Below are 16016 nucleotides of genomic sequence, written 5' to 3' on the forward strand. Positions count from 1 at the left end.
CAAAGAATGACAACTACTAATTGAAAACTGCTACTTCTGGTTATTTCTGGTAAGGGCCTATCCAGACAAACTTGCATAGTCGCATAAACATATGCATAAGGAAATTGATTGGTCCATAAGCAAATGCATAAGAAAATGGACCAATCAATTTCCTTATGCATATGTTTACGCGACTATGCAAGTTTGTCTGGATAGGCCCTAAGACGGAGCATTTGCGATGCATTGTAGAATGGCCCTTATTCTTCTCACTGATTCTTCCGACCAATGAAAACGGAACTAACAAATGGATTTCAGATTGACGATTGACGTATACGTCATTTTGTTCACTTTGCAAATGGCAGTAGATGATGATTCGACGCGATATTAGGTTATCGAGAATTATCAAATATTAATTGTATCGTCATTAGTAAATTATGACATCCATCAGCGAAGTCGACGCAGTGCCTAAATCGAAAAAACCATCGGGTGAGTAGTTCAGCTGTTATTGAAGGCGAGTGTTGTAACATTTATCGATGAGCTTTTACTTGAGTTTCGTACGACGTCAATATGAGCATGTATGTTTAAATAAACACTAATATTTTATTCTTAATATAGAATAAATTGGACTAATATATAATTCATTTATAATACATTAAATTTTGATACAAAATAGTAAATTTCGCGTTTCATTTAATGATTATTTTTCTGTTAAACTCATTAAATGTGTTACAAAGTTATCTTGAATCTCCAATTGTTATCTAAGTAATCTTACTTTTTCACTTCTCACACATGCGAATTATCGATCTGTCAATTTGCTTTTATACAGATAGTGCATTCAAACAACAACGACTACCAGCCTGGCAACCAATACTTACAGCTGGCACGGTTCTACCAACGTTTTTTGTAATAGGTGTTGCATTTATACCAGTCGGTATAGGATTACTTTATTTTTCTGACGAAGTCAAGGAAAAGACTATAGATTATACTAATTGTAATTCCAATTCCACAAATCACATTCAAAATGGACTACCTCTCAAATGTGCAGACATAATTGCAGCCAATTCTTCGGAACCCTGTTTTTGTGAACTGAATTTTACACTACCTGTACACTTTATGGGCAAAGTTTACATGTATTATGGCCTAACAAACTTTTACCAGAACCATCGCAGATACGTAAAATCTCGAGATGACAATCAATTATTGGGAAAATTAACTAACATAAATGAGGAGATTTCAAGTGATTGTGAACCGTTTGCCTATGATGAAAGAAACGATACTAAAATTCCCATTGTCCCATGTGGAGCCATTGCAAATTCACTTTTCAGTGATGATCTAACACTGTATTCCGCTAAACATAATGAACCTGTGCCATTATTAAAAACTGGCATAGCTTGGCCATCCGATAAAAATATTAAATTCAGGAATCCTGAAGGAAATATATCAAAAATATTTGAGAATTTTGCCAAGCCTAAGAACTGGAGTAGAACTATTTATCAATTAGATCTTGATGATCCAAATAACAACGGATTCCAAAATGAGGATTTAATTGTATGGATGAGAACAGCTGCATTACCTACCTTTAGGAAACTCTATCGTAGAGTTGATCATAGTAAAGATGGCTTTGTTGATGGTCTACTCGCAGGAAACTACACTCTTAAAGTCAAATATTGTAAGTAATCTAAACAAGCTTAAACACAATCAATTATACGAACAATTTAACAAATGAAATAAAATGGAATCAAATACAATACAATAATAATTTTTAATTACAAAAGTAAAAATTGATACATTTTATGTATTTTCTTCTTTTTTTCTTATATAAGTATTAAATATTGGATAATACATTGAATGATTCTTTCAGCATTTTCCGTATCTGCCTTTCATGGGAAAAAGAAGATGATTTTAAGTACAACATCCCTTTTGGGTGGCAAAAATCCTTTCCTGGGTATTGCTTATATTGTTGTGGGAAGTTTGTGCTTATTGCTGGGCATAGCATTACTCATTATACATATTAAATGTTCCAAAAGGTAACAACTATATCCATACACTATATATGTTTGCACTTATTCGTCTATATGAATAAACATCTAAAAATACTAAATATCATCAATTTTGACATGGTGAAGGAACAGTTGTTTTAGTTACTAAACATAAAGTCATAAAAAAGTAAAATAAATTGTAATGTCTTTAATGTTCACAAACATACTAAACTTTATGTAACTTTGTGTAATTTTACAAATGCACAATGCAACGTATCGCAATTTTAGCGATATATTCACGTACGACTTAAACAATCTCTTTTATTAGATCTGGAGAGATAAATATTCATATTTTTTTTTAAAACATGAGTTGAGATAATATAATCTAATATATGTTATACAGCAAACTAATGTAAAGACGGCTACAAGAAACTATTCTTAGGGCACCGTGTATGTTCTTGTAAGTGTTTGTAATATTGTGTTACGTCTATCCCTCTCTGTAATTGACATGTAAAATGTTGCCTTGTATGATAAAATATGACTAATCGAGCAGTGTTTTCTTATAATTTCGTATTTCAATACTAAATATTAAAAACTGTGTATGTATATTTTATTACATATATATTTAATTTGTTTACTGTATATAAGTATTGTAAAATATTATGTATTTTAATAAAAATACAAAAAAGAATCAATTGATAATTAGCTCGATTGGCCATATTTAGTGCATTGTATGCTTTATCGAAATGTATATATATTTTTCTGCTGTATATATCAAGAGAATGGGATATTTAAAACACTGCTACATAGAATCTTCGATTTAATGTGAAATTACAGATAAAAATAATTTTATTACAGCATTGTTGATTTTTTTTATTTATTTACTTATGACTACGTGATAACTAAGAAGATAAAACAATTTTATAACTATAATATAGTTATTTAAAAGTAGATATAATATGTGTATGTGAATTGTGATAGATGTAAGATAATATGACATATAAAAATAAAGAAAACATGGCATGAATATGAAGCAGTTGATCTTACAGCTCACTTTGATATTATATTTTATAATATAAATTATTTCCATAAATCATGTCATATGCTTGTTTTTTTATTTTTCTATCTTATATATGTCGAAATATATATTTTGAAAAATTTAATTAAGAAATAAAAAGTCTATAAATATATAATGAATAAATATAATAAAAAGCATGTAGCATGTTATGAAGAAAAATATTTAATCATATTTGTTATCGTATTCTTAATTTTACGCATTATTATATTCGGAAGCATTTTGTTTTCTTTTAAGCTTATATATTATTGTTGGAATTCATTTAACTGGCAAGTGTGGAGCAGTCGTGTAAATTTTTTATTTGCAATTTTCGCATATATTTATTTATATTTTTATTTTTTAGCACCGCCGATATGACCAATGTGACTCCAACTACGGAATATCATCATAATTAATGATTCCTCTACTCGAAATAAGCATATACTTTTATAAGTATGAATCATTATTGGCTATGCTACTTTAAGACCAGTCAAATTTTCTAATAGCATTCTGCTTTCGTTTATTTATTATAAACGAAATTGGAAAATGGATACATATGGTAAAGCAACAAACAAATCAAAAATTTCCTATTTATTTAAAAGATGGTTATCTTTTAAAACTAATCAAGTTTTTCAGTATTGTTACACAGTGTATCTTATAATGGAATATTAATAGCTGAATATGTAATATAATTTTGAAAGATATTAATTTAAAAATTTGAAATTTGACAAGTTAAAGTGCTGAAAACTTTTTTATGGATAATTATTAATCAATTATTTATAATCATTATCCATAATCATGATTAATAATTATCCATAATTATGATTATTGATAATTATTAATCAATTATTCATAAATCATTGTCAATACTTAATTCAGTTATAATCATTCTTGTGGAACACTGCATAGACAAAATTCACAAGTGTATTAATTATTATATTGAAACCAAATATGTTTATGTTAAAGTCTTATTTTATTAGTAGGGTAATAAATTTTTCGTAAGACATTCTTTTAAATTAAAAAATGCACTTGGATGCATTTATTAATGCATATTTATCTTACATTTATGTTGATATAGAACCAATTAAACTTTCTAAACCTTGATACAAAAAATCTAAAGATATAGAAAATTTTGTTAATTAAATGTATATTAAAAATTTTTTATGAGTGATTGCATGAAATACAATAGTTATAAAATATTTTTTCACAAATTTATTTAGTTTTGATTAATTAATGCCAGAATGGCTTTAATACATGTATAATTTAATGAATTATTAAAAAAAATTAATCTCTCTTTTTCGAAAGTACAAAGAAAATTCCTCTCAAACTGTTGTATTTGATGAATAAGACTATTATTAATGTTGCGTTGTTTAAAAATTAATGTTTATTATTTATTATCTTATGAATTTATGTATATTATGCATTTGTAATTTCTATAGATTTAAAAATATGAGATATATATATATATAGGAGAGGTAGAATATTTTATTGTATTTCAAGAAATTATTTGCATTGTAAAAAATGATAAATAATGATGTATATATTGTCAGCACTACAATTATCTCTCTTTTTAAGAGAAAAAACTAATTTATTACTAATAACTAATATTATTCGTTGATCAGATATCGGAAACTTTAACTCACAAAAATATTTGCTGTGCAATTTTATTTAATCAAATTAGTTATAAAGTTATTAAATACTTTTGTATAAGCTATTATACTATATGTCCATATTAATTGTAATTTAGATTCTCCAGACTAATATTGTTCTCAGAAATGTTTCTCCAATATTCTGAGTGCAATTTTAATTTATTGTGCCTTAACTGAAAATTATATTACAGACATAATTGTATGCATATACCTAATTAAAAATTTAGAAAAAACATGTTATAACTATTACAGTTAAATTGCAGTATAAACAGAATATTCGTAGAATCAATCTAGTCGATTGTAAATGTAATGATAAATAAAAAGTTAAAATCAACAATGTATTAATAATATTTTTTTATGTAATTTAGAATTATTTTTAGAACAGTAAAAAAAATTTTATTGAAATAAGCATACGCCACTTTAATCGACGTGAATTAAAATAAAATTTTTATATATTAAAAGTTACAGCTGCTCGTGCAACTCGGCTAAATAAGCAACAATATTTATATCTACGCGGCCGATATCGCTTATGAACGCGGCACAAGGTACAATGCCTGTGCGCGGGTGCGGCGAGCGGAGTGAAGCGGAAATATTTTCGAGCGCCATCTTGCCCCGCAACCACATAATTCGTCAGTGCCTGTGTGAATGGACTTGTCATAAGCGTTTTATATTATTTCGCCTTTCCCCGTTCCCCCGGTCGGCATAAAAATCGCGTTTGAAAATTTCTCACTTGTACCCACGCACGCAAGGTGAGTATGAACGTCACGCCGTTCCTGTCACCGCCGTCTCCGTCATCCTGAGTTGCACCAACGCGAAAGATAATAGTGGACGCGACGGAATCGAGGGGAAATCTCACGCGGTGCCGTGACGTTTTGCGCGCGCGACTATAGCCGTTATTTATTTTTCGGAGCCCACAGGAAGACAAGTGGCGAGTTCTTCGTGCACGTTCCACGTCCGCGCTGACTGTCATCGACGCGGAAGGTTTCGCTTACTGCGCGCGGCCGCGCCCGTCATTGCGATCTCTCCGAACTTGCTCGCCTTCGGAGAAAAGAGGATATGACACTCCGCGAAATTGACGTATCGCGTACATCTACTTGCATCTACCCGCGCGAGGATCCCTCCGGAGATCGATGGTGTGTGTGTACGTACGCGCGTGATACATTCGACTCGTTGGCAGTCACGGCTGGAGTGAACAGCGGTGCGTCACGCAACGAGATTACTCTTTAAACGGGAATGCATCCATCCGTTTTTCGCGTTGCCAGTTCAATTGTGTGCATGCGAGAGCCGATTGACGTCTGATAGAACGTTTTTACCGCAATTTTATGACGTAGCGAAGAGCGCGACGGTAAAAAGAAAACGGACAGTTCGAATCGACCTTTAGTGGTAATTGTACAATAGCAATAATTTCCTGCTTGTATCCTGCCGTTCTATCAACGTCTCCACTTGGTGTGCCACGATTTCACGGTATCTTACATCGCTAATGTAATAATTGTTTTTTGAAGTGTACATCTAATGGATTAAAGTCTTCCATTTGACAGTTTGGAGTTGAAGTTTTGTAAGGTAGAACTATTGCAACTTTCTTTTAGATGTGCTTTGAGATATAATTCTTATGTAATTATTCATAACATTTCTAGAACCTTAGTGGCACACTATTTACTATTTATTGTTACATATCGTTTTCTATTCTTATATAACTATCACAACATATTTTAATACACATATGAGCTACTGTGCATTAAATAAGGAATTCAAATAGTACCAAAGAGCAGAGAGAACAATGATCAATACTTTCACGGTCAATTACACGTATAATGCTGTTAGATGTTAGAAGGAAACCTTATAAGGGATTTCAACTCAGTGTAGGTTAAAATAATAGATAATACTTTCAACTTTGTTGGCGATTTATGCTCCACTTTATGTAAAGTAAATATTGCGAATAATGATATTTGCATAGTCATGCAGTAAGAGAAAGACATGACTGTTGTGTTATAAAAATAAATGTATATCTTGCTTGCAAAATTAAAAATATTTTCAAATAATATTAATAATATTATTAAGATATATATTTTTGTGAAGTTACTCAAATATTTGTAATAGTATTTAAATAATATTTTTAAATAGTATCGATAATATTATTTATTAAAACAAACATAGGGATATTTCTTAAAAATTCTGTCACACACATAATATACAAAATAATAATCATCAAAATATATTTTCAAATATTGTACTTTGCATAATAAAAATAAAAATTTTAACTGATTTTGATTTTTAAAAATGTATAGTAAAATTTCAAGATATTATCAATTTGAATAATATTTGAATACGAAATACTTAACACCTTTTTTAAAGTTATTTATCGTTATTCACATTGATAAAATTGCTTCAGTGAGAGAGCACTTATGCTACGACAGTTACGATAAGATAAGAAGTGAATACAATAACACAGAATGATGTTACAGATAGTAAATTTTTTTTTTTTCAGAGAGCAGTACGATTTTAAAGTAAGGTGTACATCTTTACCTCCATCAATGTAAGTGCTTTCTCTCCATAAATTTTATGCATGCACTCTCTTTTATCTGGAGATAGAATAGCTAGGCTCATAGATATATTTTCCCTATAGATTAAAAATTATCGATAGATTAAATTCAAATATTCTTCTTATTCCCTGATTTAATGTCTTGCTTGACAAAAACATTTATATTTAAGAAATATAACAATGTCACTCCTAGTGATTCTCATGCTTTCCAATCAAATGTAGCAGTACGATACATTTGTTCCACACGTAGTTAACCATTTATTACTTAATACATCTATTTAATTTTTGATCATTATAATTAACAAATTAATAGATATAATAAAAAGTTTCTTTGAAAAGACTAAATATATGATCGCGCGCGCGCGCGCGCGTGGCATTTGTTAATAACACCATGACTAAAATTATTGTAAAAATGTTTCTACACAAGATATTCTTAGTTAACTTGTAAAATGATAAATTTCATAGGCTGTGACATTTTGTAAAGGCCATAGCAATCAATGTGTATATCATAAATCCAATATATAACGACATATGATACGCGCGTAAGCTATTATAAATTATCTAAAAAAAGAAATTACTATTTTTATACGTAACGATTATTCTTATACATAACATGTTAACTATGCCAGATAACACATGAAGAAGTATTCAGCAGATACATGAGCTGTGCCTATTAAGAATGAGAAATAAAATAATACAATATTTTTTAATACTGTAATTATGACTACGGTTTTTTTTTGTTTTAATATTTTGAAATGTTGAATATTTTGAAACATATGTGCACATATCGCTATTACATTTTATTTTTGCTCACATCCACAATTTTGCAGAATTTATTTACAAATTTGATGACTTTCATGTAATATTCATTTGCATAATATTAGTATTTAACAAATTAATGTGTCATTATCATTTCTGCACAAAATGATATATCATGTATCACGGTGTGATAATTATACATGAAATTTTTCACTTATTTATTGTGTCATCTGATAGTCTAGGCTTTTGTTGTGATTCGGGGTATTTGGAAGTTTTCTATATTTCTGGGCAAGACCTAGAGTTGCATCAACATCACCAGCGATATTTCATTAGTCAAGAATGGCAATGCAGAAGGTAAATTTCAATAATGCTCACGATTGTTGAATTAACAAATGTGCTCACTCAATAACATGATATTTGATGTTGAAGCATTATTAGAAGATTTTTGTGTCTCAGTAAATGATATGTCAGTCTCTAAAAATAATTTGATGTTTTTAGGAAAATTTATTGTTACGTTTTATATGATCTATATTCAATTATTTTAATTTTCCAATTTTTGTTGTAATGCATTTTTATCGATTTGCAACATTTACCAATGATATGACGATAACAAGTAGTAAAACTGATAATGACAAATGTGCATTATGCAAGTCAATATTGCATCAAGTATTGCTATACAAGTATATTCAAGTTCGATTTGTTTTTAATACCGCTGTGCTCCATGTGGCTCTGTTAACGATATTTATTTCAAAGGTAAAATAGATAAAAGCGATATTAATTATAAATTTATATAGGCACATCTCAAGAAAACAAAGCCCCATCTCAAAGGATATTCTTCAATCCAAACAAGTTTTTATACTTATATACAAAACAATAATATATTTCTAAGTTTAAACAATAATTTTTAATTAAAAATATTTTTAATTGTTTGAATATTTATGTAAACTAATATTATTTTTAAATACATATTATTGAAAAACTAATTAAGTAAATAGCGAAAAACTAAAAAAAATATATATAATTAAAAATACTTTGCGTATAGGTTTCTATTGTGGTTTTGGTAGTATGGAATGTTTTTATTTAAATATTTCTTTTTTATAATTACATTTCATTATATAATTAACATATAATTATAATTATATTTTTATAATTTATAATTTTTTTATAATTATATTTCATTTATTATCATTTTAAACCAATAAAATAAAATTATTTGCCGTAGAGAAATTATTAATACACATGATAGCCATTGACTTATGTGTAATATTAAATACAATTTAATACGATTTGAAAATAAAAATTGTACAGAATAGCGTAAATGCATACTCGTGCTTATAATATTATCCTTTTTAATACATTATATAGAATAATAATAATATATTTGCAAGTTGTATTTCTATTTTCCGTTTTTGTTAACCAATAATTTAATTAGTACGCATGTTTTGGCTTTAGACTTAACTTTTTCATATCGATTAATCTTAATATGAAATCTTACTAAAATTGGATGCTAATATTGTTATAATAGTTTTGTAGAGTGTATGCATACTTGCATGACTTTCATATAAGAAAAATACCCATATTTATTATCAAATGTTACTGTAACATAATTTATATTTGTTTTTACATAGCATTTATATACGTTAAAACTTAAAAAAGACTTTCCATCAGAAAACATTAAGTAAAAAACTTAAATAATATACGTATCTACGCAAAAAACTATGAATTTATTAATTTTGTAAATAATTTTTGTTGTGAATGCCTGTTTGCTTTTTGGAATGGATGCGATAATAAATATGGGTTTCTATAATTAAGGTACATAATACTACAATTAAGTAACATATAGCGATAATATTTTAGATGAGAAGACAAGGTCAAGACGTCATGCAGGTGAACCTAGCAGGTATTAGGCGAGATATTATGAATCTCGCCCATAATTATAGCAATGCTCAGGTAATTAATATTTTTTTATATTAATTGATATAATTTTTCATCATTAATATATGAAATTAATAACGGGATATCTAAAAATATTGTTATCTAAATTAAGAAAATAAGTAAAACTAAGATATATATAAAAATTTTAATTGCTAAAAATGATTGCTAATTGTCACTTTTCTTTTATGTTTCTAGAAAGCTGTACGAAAAGCTACCAGCAATGATCCTTGGGGTCCAAGTAGTACACTTATGGCAGAAATTGCCGACTTAACATACAATGTTGTAGCATTTACGGAAATTATGCAAATGCTATGGAAAAGATTAAATGATCATGGGAAAAACTGGCGACATGTATACAAAGCCTTAGTCCTCTTAGAATATCTTATCAAGACGGGGAGTGAAAAGGTAGCGCAACAATGTAAAGAGAACATCTTTGCCATCCAAACTTTAAAAGGTAACAAATGATTCTTACGATGTGTATAATTGAGAATTTACATTTTGTTTTGTCGCAATTAATCAACAAATCTCTATCAAAGTATTCAATCAATTCTCCTAACACAATCTATTTTTTATAGATTTTCAATACATGGATGGACATAAAGATCAAGGAATTAACGTGCGGGAAAAAGCAAAACAACTAGTGGCCTTATTAAAAGATGACGAGAGATTGAGAAATGAACGTGCTAGAGCATTGAAAGCAAAAGAGAGATTTGCACAGTCTGTTAGTGGATTTGGAAGTGATGGTATGGACACTATGTCGCCTGGTAGTAGTGATGTAAGTAATTATCACCCATATTATTGATTATTTCAGTATTAGTTCTCTTAGAACTGTACAATTCATTTTATGTTTTGTTTTAGTTCCAAGATTGGGAGCCTTGTCACTTATCGGAACCAACGGCTAGACGTGCAAGTAAGTTTGCTTATCATACATTAATAATTTTTAACATCTTTCGGACGAAACTCCTCAAATTAAATTGAAGCGAGAAATTCTCACTTTATATGTAAGAATGAACACACACAACAAATGTATATTTCAGCGGAACTGGAAGCCGCAAGACCGCAAACAGTAGGCGAAGAAGAATTACAACTGCAACTAGCCTTGGCTATGTCTAGAGAGGAAGCGGAGCAAGAAGAACAAAGAAGGCGCAGCGATGACGTTAGATTGCAATTAGCCCTTAGTCAGAGTCAGCAAGATTTCAAGTGAGTAATCAGCGGAATCCAGTGCGGTCTAATAACCTGATGTAGAAAAAAAATGCCTGACCTTGCATTCACAGGCTAATGCCACATGTATGAATTTCAGAACTCCGCAATCCGAGAAGCAAAGTCATATGATGGATTTACTCGATGTAAATTTGGGCGAGGCAAGCGGCGGCCCAAGTTCTGTACAAACTGACCCATGGGGTATCCCGATAGCTGCGCCGCCGCCTAGACCGCAGGTACTTACCGATTATTTTGCCGAGTTGATAAAAATTACACGCTTGTTGCATGTTGCATGATAATAGAAATATGTACCATTTTTGCATGATGCATCACAGTCTTTGGATCTATCTCAGTTTCATGAATACCAGGTATGATCGATGAATGTTAGAGAGCGTTACCGCATTTTGAAGGAGTAAAGTAAACATTTTCGTGAAGTAATTAAGAGAATGATTGGAGATTAATCAAGTTCTCGTCCCACAGCCGCAGAACGATCCGTGGAGTGTTCCAACAACGAGTACCACATCGCCTCCAATAGATCCATGGACACCAGTTCCTCCACAGCGACCAAGTGAGTGTCATTATTTCAGCAACGGTTTTTTATTTTTACAGTTAAATTTGTACTTCATTCTAATTACTAAGTTTATATTCTTTTTGCGCATGTTTTTACATCTTTAATGATTTCTCGGATAACTCTCAGGGTCTTCAGGTATTAATTAAGCTAATTTTCTCACTGCGTTTATATGATTTATTAAATATCCTTATCGAAGAAATACGCTTGTTCTTTAATTTTGCTTTCTTTAATTTTGCTTTAATCAGCTTTCAATGCAATATCGTACGAGTGTAATTTTCATCAAAAATTTACTGAACTTAAATTGTTACTGGATTACAGCGGCTGCTATCGATCCATGGCGTGCACCTGCCCCATCTCCGGCTACAGTCGTGTCTCCTCCTCGTACGAACGATCCTTGGTCACCAGTTCCATCTACGACTACTGAATCAGAGACGAATAAGCCGCAGGTGACTTAGATTTCCTTCAAGTATTCTTTCAAGTTTGCCGATTTCCGCGACATCCGTAAAACACATTGATCTAATTGTTTTTCTTTTTTTGCAGACGGCCCAAGATGGCGTGAAATCCCCATCGCCGTCTTTTAACAATTCAGCCCTAACGCAAAACATCGGCTTTGCAGCGCAATCGCCTCAGAATATAGGTTTCAATTTGCCGCCAGTGTCTTCGGCCACTACTGCCAGCAACGGTTTCAACGGTGCGGGGCTGGGCTTTAGCAATTTTTCCACTCAGAACAACGGTAACGCCGCCGCGACAAGTCCGCTCAGCGATTTAGATGAATTCGACGTAATCACTAACAGAGGAAAAGTTGGAGCTAGTCCACAGACGGTGAACAATGGTATTTGAGAATCATTCAGTTGCACAAATCTGCCAAATAGTGTGTTAACGTTTGTTAAACGTAAACGTAATTTTGAAATAGGAGGCACGGCATCCTCGGGAGATCCTTTTGATCTGGGAGACATAGCTGAAAATCTTCCCGCTAGTACTGGCGCCGTGAAAAAGACACCACAATCCTTTTTAGGAGAAAATTCTGCGCTCGTCAATTTGGATAATCTTGTTAGTGCTTCGACAATTAAACCTGCAGCTCCTACGCCCACAGGTAAGTTTACGTAATTAGAATATATATATATACATCGAGAAAGAGAAGTCCAGTATTCGAAATAATAAATCTGGTTCAAGTATTGTATTATTAAATTTTATCTAATTACATATCGTGTCTTTTTCAAATACTAAAGTTTATTTGAAATCAAAATCTAATTAAAGTCATAAATTCAGCTATAATTCATTAATAATTCAGATAAAGTACGAGAAAGAATTTTATACTGTAACACATTCTATGTCTGCAAAATAGCATTTCATTGGAAATAAATTCGTGAGTACCAATAAGACGATCAAAAATATGGCATGACTGCATGATTTGACTACTGTACAATGTAATTATTGTTTATTGGTGTAATTATATATTTCATACATATTATTTTAATGCATTATTGTTTTAACTAAGAGTACTGTGATTTAAATCTTTCTTCGAATATATATATTGACAACATTCTAGTCTAAATATAATTTCTTTTGAGTTCTTTTTTAAAAATATTTTTTACAATATTTGTTATTTTAATATGTATTTATGTTATAATATTTGTTTGTTCACACAGAATAAATAAATAAGTATTAAACTTTACATTAGGCAATTTCAGAAAATTGAAGAATTTAGATCAATATCTTGAAACAAGAACAATCAATAACGCCTCAAAAGCAAATAGTTTTATACATACATAAATATAAAATATTCATTTTTTTATTGCGTTACAAAGTAATATGGTTTTTATTCAAGATATTGATGTAAATCTTAAATATTAATATGTTAAAAAACATTAAAATTATTTTTTATGCGTGTTACTTTTTATACTAATAAGTGAATACATGTGGATGATTTTATAGCAACCATGTCATACTCAGCAAATCCGTTTGCAACTGTGACGCCACCACCCCGTCCTACAATCAATCAGATTCGACAGGATCCATGGACAGCGAATACAACTTCTACGGCTAATCCGTTCCTCTCGTAGCCTGATTGACCGAACAATCGAAAGCTCTATAGTTGCTACGGTCTATGAGGCGTGGTTTGCAGTTCTACATGTAGCCCTATACGGTATAGATCTTGATTAACGATAAAATACGATTTTAATTATAACAATTATGAAGAGGAAATGATGCGAATAGAACTGATACGAAACGGAGAAACATCCCTAATATAATGGATATTTTATTGATATCTCAAAGCATTACACTTTTTGATGATTTATATTGCGACACATTTATGCTCGTTGTGCAAGTTTCTCTAATTTTCTTTTTCTTTGCATGTACTACTACTTTTTAATGTTTATTGTGGAGTAATCATCTAAAAACTAACTGGTAGAAACGCGTGGCATACATATAATTACGTAACAAATGAGTGATTTAAAGATGCAATATTTACACGCAAATCATGTTTTAACTTTGAACGGGTCGCTTATTCAAGGTACGATTAGATTTTATATACACTCCCTTCTCTATATAATCTATTTTCTATGTATGAATCGATTCAGGGAAAAAAGATTGCTCAGTGACATCGCTTTGCGCTGCTGGGGAAGAATGTAAAATAACGCTGGTGTTGAGATCAGTTTATGTGTTTTATATTTGTACACACGTTTTCTATAGTAAAAAACGAGATCGTGAGACTGTAATCGTGATTTGTAAAAGCATTATTATATCGGAGAGTTCCGTTCACGTTATACATTTAAAATACGTGTCGATTATGGTCTGTGAAAAATTCAATGTTGTGGCTTGCTTTCTAACAGCAAAAATCCGTAATAGGAGCAGCTACTGTATCGCAATGTGTACACGAATTTCTCACATAACTGCATAGTCGGTCATTCACGAATGACATACTGCGACCTATGACACACCAAGGCACTTTTAAACAAAAACGCAATTGTGAAAGTACCATTCACGCTAACGATACGAACATTAAGGAAATAAGCCTTATTATTTTTATTTTATCCAAATTGACAGTTTTAATCAACTGCACGTTAGCAGATGCTGTAAGCACTGTATACAGATTTGGTGTAGCTGAAAAATCAAATTCACGAGCGATAAGATTGCATCTATCGTATTCGAGAATCATCGTTCTATATTTAAATCGAAATAACAATCCGATATCGAAGGTATTTTCAATTAACAATTTTCACCGACATCCGAGGTTATTTAAGAGCGAAGTCGCTTGTAGGATAAATTTAGCAAATCTACAAAAACAAAGTTCTTGCCTATTCGCTCATGTTTTTTAAATTTACATGACTCGAAAATCAGAATTCTTTATATACAAAGTGTACAAGTTACAAGCGTATATCCTGATTTATATAAGAAATGTACATATATAACATGCATACAGCATATTCCCCATTTGTCAAATGTTTGTAGTGCTCTTAATGATGGACGAGATGACGAGAAATTTTTAGAAACAACATTTAAAAATTGTACATTGTCAATCTTGTGTTCTACATTTGCGGAAAAAACTTGCTGAACTGTGTATTTCTTAAGGTATACTATTCATAATCATTATCACCACTTTTAATTATAAGACGATGTTATTCTTATCACAACATACATTTGTTTATGAGTAGTAACAAGAATTTTTCCAATAAACATGATCAGCATTTTTTCTTCAGACTAATGTATTTTACAGTTTTATACGAAAAGAACTTTTTCACTATATAGCATTGACAAAGGGGGATTGTATTCGCCTATCTTTATCTAAGTAAATCAGAAGTTGCACGATTCAAGCTATTCTAAGTAAATGTCGAGCAAATAATTCCAGTGTATTATTTATGGTTAAATCTAATTTGTTGGCTTTATGCAGTTTTAACATATTTGCTTATATGAGTGAAACTGTATATTTAATATGTATTTATCCCGCTGTTCGCCAGAAGATATGAAGTTAAAATGTATGAGATATGGACGGTAACACGTAAAAATTTAATTATGCGATAATTATTTTCAATAATTTGGAAATAAAAATGATTGTATTAGCCATTGTGCCTGTTGAATATAGCATGGTGTATATCTTAGCATCCCGTATTTTTCTTTTTAGTTTTATTTATGTAACTATATCTTTTTTACTTGTTCTATTTACATATAAATCGAATATATAAATCGAAATCATGATGTATACATAGCTTCATATCTGTGCGGACAGTGGAGTATTTTTGTTTAGCTTTTAGAGCTGATGTAATTGCAGGAAAATTTAAAGAACATTTATAAATAAATATTATATATTTTAGTAGATTATACGATATACTTATTAATATTATACAAATAA

At 30.5% G+C, this 16016-nt stretch overlaps 2 protein-coding genes across 24 annotated transcripts; both read left to right on the plus strand.

Annotated features, from left to right (window-relative positions):
- The first annotated feature begins 287 nt into the window (after positions 1 to 287).
- Positions 288 to 4998, plus strand: Cdc50 (cell cycle control protein 50A). Of its 3 annotated transcripts, XM_012377335.2 has the most exons (5): positions 288 to 465; positions 806 to 1648; positions 1841 to 2006; positions 2362 to 2418; positions 3377 to 4998. In XM_012377335.2, exons 1-4 carry the CDS (start codon positions 414 to 416, stop codon positions 2372 to 2374), a joined length of 1074 nt encoding a protein of 357 aa, XP_012232758.1. In that variant the 5' UTR covers positions 288 to 413; the 3' UTR covers positions 2375 to 2418; positions 3377 to 4998. The 3 variants fall into 3 exon arrangements, with proteins under 3 accessions (XP_012232758.1, XP_012232756.1, XP_012232755.1); XM_012377333.2 differs by lacking the exon at positions 3377 to 4998 and having other exon boundaries at positions 2362 to 2985; XM_012377332.2 differs by lacking the exon at positions 2362 to 2418 and having other exon boundaries at positions 289 to 465.
- A 116-nt stretch (positions 4999 to 5114) lies between these two features.
- lqf (epsin homolog lqf) lies at positions 5115 to 15980 on the plus strand. 21 transcript variants are annotated; one of them, XM_067349746.1, is made up of 16 exons: positions 5115 to 6143; positions 7147 to 7194; positions 8197 to 8313; positions 9817 to 9909; positions 10090 to 10348; positions 10470 to 10669; positions 10753 to 10804; positions 10932 to 11094; positions 11195 to 11330; positions 11430 to 11462; positions 11575 to 11662; positions 11984 to 12111; positions 12206 to 12497; positions 12579 to 12758; positions 13011 to 13031; positions 13601 to 15980. In XM_067349746.1, the coding sequence occupies exons 3-15, from the start codon at positions 8299 to 8301 to the stop codon at positions 13025 to 13027; spliced, it is 1656 nt and encodes a 551-aa protein (XP_067205847.1). In that variant the 5' UTR covers positions 5115 to 6143; positions 7147 to 7194; positions 8197 to 8298; the 3' UTR covers positions 13028 to 13031; positions 13601 to 15980. The 21 variants fall into 21 exon arrangements, with proteins under 21 accessions (XP_067205847.1, XP_067205799.1, XP_067205771.1 ...); XM_067349698.1 differs by lacking the exon at positions 13011 to 13031 and having other exon boundaries at positions 5116 to 6143; positions 10935 to 11094; XM_067349670.1 differs by lacking the exon at positions 13011 to 13031 and having other exon boundaries at positions 5118 to 6143.
- The last annotated feature ends 36 nt before the right edge of the window (positions 15981 to 16016 follow it).

Source organism: Linepithema humile, chromosome 1 (assembly GCF_040581485.1).
Source record: "Linepithema humile isolate Giens D197 chromosome 1, Lhum_UNIL_v1.0, whole genome shotgun sequence".
NCBI lineage: Eukaryota > Metazoa > Arthropoda > Insecta > Hymenoptera > Formicidae > Linepithema > Linepithema humile.

What these genes read in the sequence shown, in the direction of transcription:
- Cdc50 (XM_012377332.2), top strand. Translation starts at nt 414, where the DNA reads ATGACATCCATCAGCGAAGTCGACGCAGTGCCTAAATCGAAAAAACCA. An exon ending in TAAATCGAAAAAACCATCGG is followed by an intron (nt 466 to 805) that starts GTGAGTAGTTCA and finishes GCTTTTATACAG; the next exon opens with ATAGTGCATTCAAACAACAA. An exon ending in CATATTAAATGTTCCAAAAG is followed by an intron (nt 2,007 to 3,376) that starts GTAACAACTATA and finishes TTTATTTTTTAG; the next exon opens with CACCGCCGATATGACCAATG.
- lqf (XM_067349670.1), top strand. An exon ending in CGCCGCCGCCTAGACCGCAG is followed by an intron (nt 11,331 to 11,429) that starts GTACTTACCGAT and finishes GATGCATCACAG; the next exon opens with TCTTTGGATCTATCTCAGTT. An exon ending in CTCAGTTTCATGAATACCAG is followed by an intron (nt 11,463 to 11,574) that starts GTATGATCGATG and finishes CTCGTCCCACAG; the next exon opens with CCGCAGAACGATCCGTGGAG.